Raw genomic sequence first — 10,700 nt, 5'->3', positions numbered from 1 at the left:
GGAGGAGGAAAAGGATGATGGTGGTGATGATGATGATGATTATGGTGGTAGTGGTGGTGGCGGTGGTGATGATGAAGATGATAATTAGGAGGAGGAGGACGAGGAAGAGGATGATGATTTTGATGATGATGGTGATGATGATGGTGGTGGTGGTGGTGATGGTGGTGGTGGTGGTGGTGATGGTGATGATGAGGAGGAGGAGGATTATGATGATGATGATGATGATGATGGTGGTGGTGGTGTTGGTCGTGGTGGTGGTGGTGATGATGATGAGGAGGAGGAGGGGGATTATGATGATAATGATGATGATGATGATGATGATGATGATGATGATGATGATGATGATGATGATGATGATGATGATGGTATCGCCTAACAGGCGTCATGTTTCGTCCTACGTGTGTAAACGTTGATGTTGGCTAGGGACCCCCTTGCAAAGCGATTGAAGCACAATCAGTGGATTCTGTGCTGTATAAAAGCTCAGATATTAAAGGTTTAACATAACGTTTTTCTTGACCCCTCCGTCTCAATAGACATATAGTGGAAGGGAATATAACCACGCCCCTCGGACAATCGTTATGTAAACACTCGGAATCCAAAAAAAAGAGCTTTTATATAGTGCAGTATCCACTAAACGTGCTCAAAGCTCTTTACAAAGGGTCCCTGGTCAACAGCAACATTTAACATGTAGGACGGGACATGGCGCCTGTTAGGCGATATTACATTTTTTTTTCGGAAAGAGACAACGCTGTTAACAGCCAGGTACTCATTTTACACCTGAGTTCGGTGAGAGAATGTGAGTAAAGAGCCTTTTCAAAGGAGACAATTATGCGCCGAGTGAGCGAGGCTCGAACCTAGAACCTTCTCCGATCCGAAAGCGAGTGTCATACCACAAGACAACAAAGCCGCACAATGCAAACAATGGCTGTGGTAAATACAAATCTAAGCATACTACACGGTATTTATTGACATAGATGGTATGCACTTTTAAAACAATATTCGTGTGTTCTACACGGGTAATCAATCGTACCGTTAGAGGGAACTACCTATGTGTTTGCCTTAACGATTATATTACAGATAGAACGGAATTGACGTCACTCAGGTCTTTGTTATTGTTTTTTCTTTGTTTGTTTTTTAGTTGTTTTTTTTTTTTTTTTTTTTTTTTTTTTGCCACCCGCGTTTCTGAGTAATTTTCACTAAACTGTATTAACCAGACCATAAACGTTCAATGGTAAACATAGTTTTGTGTGTTGGTCCGTTATAAGTATAGATAGTATGCAGATGACGTCATTCAGGCCTTTGTTATTGTTTTTGCCATCCGCGTTTGTGAGTTGTTCTCACTAAACTGTATTAACCTGACTATAAACGTTCATGGTTACACAGTGTTTGTGTGTTGGTCCTTATTTAAACAGACCAACACACAAAACTATGTGTAACCTTAAACGTTTATATAGATAGAATGCGCTTGGCCAAGGAGTTCACAACATTGCCATCCGGAAGTATAACGGACCAACACACAAACTCTGTGTAACCATGAACTTTTATAGTCTGGTTCATACAGTTTAGTGAGAACAACTCACAAACGCGGATGGCAAAAACAATAACAAAGGCCTGAGTGACGGCATCTGCATACTATCTATAGTCTGGTTAATACAGTTTAGTGAGAATTACTCATAAACGCGGATGGCAAAAAAACAATAACAAGGACCCGAATGACGTCAACGTCATTCTATCTATAGATAGTTCGAAGATGACGTCACTCAGGCCTTTGTTATTGTTTTTGCCATCCGCGTTTGTGAGTTGTTCTCACTAAACTGTATTAACCTGACTATAAACGTTCATGGTTACACAGAGTTTGTGTGTTGGTCCGTTATACTTCCGGATGGCAATGTTGTGAACTCCTTGGCCAAGCGCATTCTATCTATAGTCTTGATTGAGCGAATGGAGTGAAAACTCAACACACAGCTTGCGTCCGAAAAACAATAACAATAATATTTTTTTAAAAGAGTGAAGTCAACTTCCTGTATCCTATTATTGTTAACAACCAGCTGTACTTGTCCGAGCAGGCTTAAGGTGTGTCAAAAATCCCGCAATAACGCTTCAACAGTCATAACGTCATTTCCCTCGTAATGACGCATGGTAACTTAATAACTGGCTCTAAACTATCGGAACAATGGCGGACGCCTTATGGAATATTTCTCCGACGAGCATAAAAGCGTATCCAGAGGGAATAAAAACGTTATAAATTTGATCATGTTTTGACTTTTACACATTCTGATCACAAGACATATTATGAAAAGTTCTAGCCAGCATGGAGAATAAAAAGTACAGATTTCCTTTGTTTAGAACCACGATGGCCGCCGTTGCTGGCGACGTGACATCAGACTATTGAATCCAATTACAACGACGGTTTCAAGGATACGAGTTAAAGAGTGTGGTCATGAATTTTTGAAACCGACTACTCTACCGTACTCTGGAAAATTCCATATTTAAAAATTTGGCCAGAAAACTCGTCTTTGAAGGATTATACTGCCGTACTCAGGAAAAACCCATATTTAAAAATTTGGCCAGAAAACTCGTCTTTGAAGGATTATACTGCCGTACTCAGGAAAAACCCATGTTTAAAAATTTGGCCAGAAAATTCGTCTTTGAAGGACGAGTTTTCTGGCCAAATATTTAAATATGGGTTTTTCCTGAGTACGGCAGTATAGATAGTTCGAAGATGACGCCACACAGGTCTTTGTTATTGTTTTTTTTTTTGCCATCCACGTTTATGAGTAATGCTCACTGAACTGTATTAACCTGACTATAAACGTGCATGGATACACACAGTTTTTTTGTGTTGGTCCGTTATACTTCCGGATGGCAATGTTATGAGCTTCTTAGCCAAGCGCATACTATATATAGTTTCAATCGCCTAGGAAGTGTGAAACCAGTCCTCCAGATGGCTGGATTCAAACCATACAGGTCCTGAGTTCGAGTCCCGACCGGCACATTGTTGATTTCTTGGAAAAGGCTCTTTACTCGCTTTATCTCACCGTACTCAGGTGTAAAATGAGCACCTGGCCGTTAACAGCGTCGTCTTTGTCCGAAAAAATATTGCAGTATCGCCTAACAGGTGTCTTGTCTCGTCCTTCATTTTAAATGTTGCTGTTGGCTAGGGACCCCTTGTAAAGCGCCTTGAGCACTTTTAATGGATATTATCCTGGGGAGAGATGAATATGAAGACAAAGAGCAGAATACGATGGAGATGTACTGTTGAAGCCCTTATGTTCCACAAGGAATAATGAAAATGTTGCTGCTTGAAGCTCGAAGAAAAAAATAGCGATAAGGATTGAATACTAAGTTTCAATTTATTAGACAAAGACAGATACTGTGGACGTTTCGGGTTACCCCTTTATCAACAAAACAGGATGGATGAAACACTACAGACGCATGAGATGATGTGATAGTGGCGTTGTTAAGGCGAATAAACAAAAACATTGATAGGGCAGGGAAAAAATGGGGGGGGGGGGGGGGGGGATTAAGGTTTTAGGTGATTGGTGGTGTAGTATTGTACCAATGTATCACAACTAACTAGCATCTTGAGCTTTTATATAGCGCAATATCCACTAAACGTGCTCAAATCGCTTTACAAGGGGTCCCTGACCAACAGCAACACGTAACCCGTAGAACGAGAGATGACGCCTATTAGGCGATATTACAATTTTTTCGGACAAAGACAACGCTGTTAACGGTCGGGTACTCATTTTACACCTGAGTACGGTGAGAGAATGTGAGTAAAGAGTCTTTTCCAAGGACTCAACTATGCGCCGAGCGCGAGGCTCGAACCGAGGACTTTCCGATCCGAAAGCGAGTGTCATACCACTAGCCCATATAGTCGCACTAACTAGCATCCATTTCATTCCTGTTCAAGGTATGCAAGCTCAGGGCCCTGGAGTATCTGGATGCTTCTAGAAACAACCTTGAGGACCTTCCAGATGGATTGAGTCAACTCCACAACCTCAAGTCTATCAAAGTCACGGAGAACGGCATCACCCAATTTTTACCGGTAGAAACATTTGTATCAGTCGTCGACTGATTTACTTTTCCCTGTTACCTCCACCAATCTTTTCCAACTTCTCCTCCTCTTCCTTTTCTCCTTCTCTTCCTCCTCCTCCTCCTCTTCCTCCTCCTCCTCCTCCTCCTCCTCCTCCTCCTCCTCCTCCTCCTCTCCACAACCTCAAGTCTATCAAAGTCACGGAGAACGGCATCACCCAATTTTTACCGGTAGAAACATTTGTATCAGTCGTCGACTGATTTACTTTTCCCTGTTACCTCCACCAATCCTTTCCAACTTCTCCTCCTCTTCCCTTTCTCCTTCTGCTCCTCCTCCGCCTCTTCCGCCACCTCTTCCTCCTCCTCCTCCTCCGACGCAATTTCCTCCTCCGCCACTTGCTGAGTCTATCAAAGTCACGGAGAACGGCATCACCCAATTTTTACCGGTAGAAACATTTGTATCAGTCGTCGACTGATTTAATTTTCTCTGTTACCTCCACCAATCCTTTCCAACTTCTCCTCCTCTTCCCTTTCTCCTTCTCCTCCTCCTCCTCCTCCTCCTCTTCCACCACCTCTTCCTCCTCCTCCGACGCCATCTTCTCCTCCGCCACTTGCTCCTCCACCTCCTCCACCTCCTCTTCCTCTCCTCCTTTTTGTCTTCCGTTCTCACAACTTTGATCCAAAAATGATACAGGCACTAACCTCTTAGTTATGGGGCAGCGTGGCTCAGCGGTAGGGTCTTTGCTTCGTACCCAAAAGGTACCGAGTTATAATACCTGCTACATTGTGTGCCCTTGAGCAAGTCACCTCATTTTGCGGCGCTGCACTGCGGCTGACGCCTGGGTTACTCCAGTCTTCCCTTGGAATAGACCCTAGAGACAAATTTCCCCTATGGGGTGATAAATAAAGGGGATTTATTTATTAATTTTAATATTGCTGTCCTTTGCTGTGTAAAATCTTTCTACTCCCAGGAGCTTATCTAAAATGTTTGTAGAGCATTTAAATTCTAAATTTTCAATCTTACAGGGCGGTTCCGTTGACCTCCCATGGTGGGCAAGAGGTCACGCTGTGTCTTCTATCCCTTATTATATCTGCTTTTCCGAGTTGTTTTCTGTCTTTGTCTTGGAATGGAATTACTTAGTTTTTGTCCCAACCCTGACTGGAGTCCTGGATTGGGAAGGAAATAGTCAAATGTATAGTTATAGTTTTGGGGAATGACAATTTTTTCCTTGTAAATCATCTCTCTATTATGTATTGTTAGTTATGTAGGTTTTCTGTAAACATTTGATTGAGTGTGTTCCTCTTAGTGGAATCCTATGCTGGTGTCTGGATGAGACTTTAAGGCGATCTCAAACTAAGTACATTGGTGGTATGATCTTGGAATCTACACCTGTTCCTTATTACCAATTCCCCTTTTTCTTACTTTTTTATTTGATTGTAAATCTAGAATATGTTGACTATTCCAATTTCTTCTTTTTACCAGTGCTGATATGACCTAAATGTGTAGCAAGCGATGTTAAACCTCTAAAAACAAACTAAATTCTTAAAGCTAAAAATCCAAAACTAAACTCCTGAAATTAAAATCTGAATTTGAACACTCTTGCTTGCCCCCCCCCCCCCCACCTCCTTCAGGGATTGCTGAAACTGTGTCACTTGGAAGAACTTGACCTCAGCTTCAATCGGATGACCTTGATGCCCGATGACTTTGGCAGCTTGAACAAGCTCAAACGCCTGGACGTGTCCAACAATGAACTGGTCAACTTTCCCCAGGACAGGGTAGACATTTTGGCATCCTTGGAAATTTTGGACGTTTCTCAGAATCACATCGACGTCATGCCGATGGGATTCCCGTACTTGTACAGACTCAAGGTGAGCGACGACTTGGGCTTCGAATCGCCTGATAAGCGCCATGTCTTGTCTTATCATATCAAATTTTTTTGTGCGGCCATGTGGTCTAGTGGTTTGACACTTGCTTTCGGATCGGAAGGTTCTGGGTTCGAGTCTCGCTCAGCGCATAGTAGAGTCCTTGGAAAAGACTCTTTACTCATATTCTCTCACCGCACTCAGGTGTAAAAAGAGTACCTGGCCGTTAACAGCGTTGCCTCTGTCGAAAAAATAATTGTAAGATCGCCTATGTCTTGCTGTTGGCCAGACACCCTTTGTAAAGCGATTTGAGCACGTTTAGTGTATATTGCCCAAATTAAACTCTTAAGTTTAAGTTTATATCATTTCATTTCACATTAGTAGTAGGGCTTTAAGATAGCCAAGTGTTCCTTAAATGACTTTTAGGATGGCTATGTGATCTTGTGGTGTGACACTCGCTTTCGGATAGGAAGGTCTTTGGTTCGAGCCTCGCTCGGTGCATAGTTGAGTCCTTAGAAAGGGCTCTTTACTCACATTCTGTCACCGTATTCAGATTTGACAGCGTTAACAGCGTTTTCTCTGCCGGAAATAAAAGTGTACTATCGCCAAACAAGTCCCATGTCTGGTTCTACATGTTGCGTGTTGCTATTGGTCAGGGACCATTTGTAAAGCGCTTTATAAGCACGTTTAGTGGATATTGCGCTATATAAAAGCTCATATATTTTTTAAAAACTTGTTTTTGGTTCCTTTTTTATTTAAATTTTGCTTTTGTTTTGTTTTTTCTTTTCTAAAAACATAAGAATAAACATGAACATTGAACATTACTCGTGATTTATCTCAGTCCCCTTTATTGTGAGGCGAGTGCTCTACAAACTGAGCCGTCCGGACCCCCGGTTGGATCGTAGCCATCGTTAACGTATGGCCTGACACTGGCTAAAAATGACGTCAAAAGACAAGTCCTTGGTCGCAAAACAAAACAAATCGTGAGTTGTATTCAACAGTTCAACCAATGGAATCACTTGTTTCCTTGAGCTTTACCAACACGCTGCACTGCACAAAACTAAAAAATGGCGTCAAGCTATAAGTCCTAGAAGGTTCTAGTGTCATGTTAACGATGGCTGCGGCTGGATGCCATAGACCACATATTAATGTCCCATTAAATGTTATTTTATTTCTAATTGAGTGTTTCTGATTGGGATCTTGTGACCTCCCATGGTAGCCAGGAGGTCACTTGCTGTGTCTCCTATCCCCCTATTTCTGTTTTCTGAGTTGGCTTCTGTCTTTGTCTTGGAATGGGATTACTCGGTATTGTCCTTGCCCTTGCCGGAGTCCTTGGCTGAGAGGGAAACAGTCGAATGTAAATTGTTAGTTTTTGGAATTGATATTTTTTTCCTTGTAAATCATCTGTCTGTTATGTACTAATAGTTATATTTTTGTTGTTAACAATTGAGTTTGTTCCTTTTAATGGATAATTGTTCTTGTGTCTGGATATGACCTTTTGTTGATCTTAAACTAAGTACACTGATAGTGTGCTCTTGGAATCTACATCTATTCCCTATTTGAACCAATTCCCCTTTGTTTTACTTGTTCTTTGGTGCTTTAATTGCAATTCTAGACGTCTTTGACTGTCCCATTTTCTTCCTCTTTTCTACTACTACTACTACTGCTACTACTACTACTGCTACTACTACTACTACTACTACTACTACTACTACTACTACTACTACTGCTACTACTACTACTACTACTACTACTGCTGCTACTACTACTACTACTACTACTACTACTACTACTACTACTACTACTACTACTACTACTACTCTACTACTATACTACTACTACTACTACTACTACTACTACTACTACTCTACTACTACTACTACTACGTACACTACTACTACTTCTACTACTACTACTATACTACTACTAACTACTACTACTCTACTACTACTACTACTACTACTACTACTACTACCCACTACTACTACTACTACTACTACTACTACTCTCTACTACTACTCTACTACTACTAACTACTACTACTACTACTACTACTACTACTACTACTACTACTACTACTACTACTACTTCTACTATTTATACAACAACTACTGATATGACCTAAATGTTTCCCAATCGCCGTAAAACCCTTATTAAAAACAAAAAAACAAAAACAATTGTGTATTTTTCACGTATATTTTCTGCAGAGATTGAATTGTGCCGGAAACGACCTGAAATCTCTGCCAGGCGATTTTGACAAGATGAAGGCAGCCGAGTACCTGGATTTCTCTGACAACATCATTGAGACCCTACCAGAATCCATATGCAAGTTAGCGGCCGTCAGAGAATTGGATGTTTCCAATAACAAGTGAGTGTGTATAAATTGGTGTGGACAATGACATTATACTGTTTTTAGACGGTGGGTCACATTTGTGGATTTTTAATGCATGTTTACGATGCAGAGGAAATATTAGACAAATAAAATGGGTTTATAATAATAAATCATTTGTAAAGAGCGCAAATTCCATGAATTCATGCTCTAATGCGCTTTACAATAAAACACGTAGATCTATTCACAAAGGGGAAATAAAAGAAAAAGTACAGCACTGAAATTAAGTAAAGGTTGATTTCAACAGTTCAGTTTTTAAATTGGACTTGAAAGCGTTAAAAATCGGAGAGTTTCTGGTTGTGGAAGACATGGAATTCCAGATTTTTGGAGCTGCACTAGAGAAAGATCAGCTGGAAAAAATATTTTCTTGATGTAGACCTAATTTCGAGGTGAATGGAGAGGGAGGATTGACGATTTCTTGACGGTGTATCAGACATGCCAAGTGCTACGAAAAATGCGTAGAAATATGAATTTTTGGCTCCAGCTACAGAACTGCATTGGTCACTTTGATTCAATAAATTTTGATGAAAAGGAAAGTTTAGCTCCTTGGGACCTATATTCAGATTTTGGAGCATTTTTGGATCATGCTGAGAGCAAATTGGTTATTTCTAAATCTATTTAACGTGAATTTTTCTTTCTTTTTCCCCTTGGAAATTACGAATTTTTGAAAGTTGAAGTAGGCAGCTCTGGGTATATTTACGTTTAAGAGAGATTTGATGTAATCAAATAAATAGTATTATTATAAATATTACTGGTACAACTTCTAATTCCGATATTTTCCCAACCACACAGAATCACTCTTGGCTTCCCTAAAGCCTGGGAAAACCTTAGAGCTCGCTGCGACATCAAGATGGCCGAGCAGTCGTCCGTGAAAAAGCGGGAGGACCGCGAACGTCCCAAGAAACAAGAAGACACTCAGACATCGCCGAAAGCTGGGAGAAAGAAGAAAGGAAGCGCCGCGGGAAAAGGCCGCAGACCTGGTCCCAAATCCGCTCCACCTGGCAAATAAACACAGGATGTCATGGGTCATCGATCTACCGATTGGAAAAAAAAAGAATAATGCGGGGTGGTATTGGTGCTTCTGAATGATGTTGTAGCCAGAAAAGCTTAGGTGAAGTTGAATTGTTTTATTATTGGAAAAGGATGAATTTCTTAAAAATACAACAACAACAAAAAACAAAAACTAGAATTTCATATTTAGCTTCATTACCCAAAAGATTCTTAGACTGTTTGGGACATATTACCCAAATAATTCTTAAACTATTTGGTCACCTTTGCCTAAATAACTCTTGGATTATTTGGGTCTATATTACCTATATAAATCTGAAACTATTTGGGTCTATATTACCTATATAAATCTGGAACTATTTGGGTCTATATTACCTATATAAATCTAGAACTATTTGGGTCTATATTACCTATATAAATCTGGAACTATTTGGGTCTATATTACCTATATAAATCTGGGACTAGTTTGGGTCTATATTACCTATATAAATCTGGACTATTTGGGTCTATATTACCTATATAAATCTGGAACTATTTGGGTCTATATTACCTATATAAATCTGGGACTATTTGGCTCTATATTACCTATATAAATCTGGGACTATTTGGCTCTATATTACCTATATAAATCTGGAGCTAATTGGGTCTATATTACCTATATAAATCTGGGACTAGTTGGGTCTATATTACCTATATAAATCTGGGACTATTTGGGTCTATAGTACCTATATAAATCTGGGACTATTTGGCTCTATATTACCTATATAAATCTGGGACTATTTGGGTCTATATTACCTATATAAATCTGGGACTATTTGGCTCTATATTACCTATATAAATCTGGAACTATTTGGGTCTATATTACCTATATAAATCTGGGACTATTTGGGTCTATATTACCTATATAAATCTGGAACTATTTGGGTCTATATTACCTATATAAATCTGGAACAATTTGGGTCTATATTACCTATATAAATCTGGAACTATTTGGGTCTATATTACCTATATAAATCTGGAACTATTTGGGTCTATATTACCTATATAAATCTGGAACTATTTGGGTCTATATTACCTATATAAATCTGGAACTATTTGGGTCTATATTACCTATATAAATCTGGGACTAGTTGGGTCTATATTACCTATATAAATCTGGGACTAGTTGGGTCTATATTACCTATATAAATCTGGGACTATTTGGGTCTATATTACCTATATAAACCTGGAACTATTTGGGTCTATATTACCTATATAAATCTGGGACTATTTGGCTCTATATTACCTATATAAATCTGGGACTATTTGGGTCTATATTACCTATATAAATCTGGAACTATTTGGGTCTATATTACCTATATAAATCTGGAACAATTTGGGTCTAAATTACCTATATAAATCT

The 10,700-nt window shown here is 39.7% G+C and overlaps 1 protein-coding gene across 1 annotated transcript in view; it reads left to right on the top strand.

Annotated features, from left to right (window-relative positions):
- The window catches only part of LOC144980693 (uncharacterized), a 36,605-nt gene extending 27,132 nt beyond the window's left edge, over positions 1-9,473 (top strand). The window contains 4 exon segments of the mRNA XM_078928377.1: positions 3,917-4,051; positions 5,671-5,907; positions 8,109-8,269; positions 9,083-9,473. Coding sequence (XP_078784503.1) covers positions 3,917-4,051; positions 5,671-5,907; positions 8,109-8,269; positions 9,083-9,299 — 750 coding nt within the window. The 3' untranslated portion in view covers positions 9,300-9,473.
- Positions 9,474-10,700: the final 1,227 nt, after the last annotated feature.

This window comes from Berghia stephanieae, chromosome 10 (genome assembly GCF_034508935.2).
Source record: "Berghia stephanieae isolate SIO BIC M18660-M18661 chromosome 10, UCSD_Bste_1.3, whole genome shotgun sequence".
NCBI lineage: Eukaryota > Metazoa > Mollusca > Gastropoda > Nudibranchia > Aeolidiidae > Berghia > Berghia stephanieae.
Note: the sequence above shows the minus strand (reverse complement) of the source record. Positions and strands in the feature narration are given on the sequence as shown.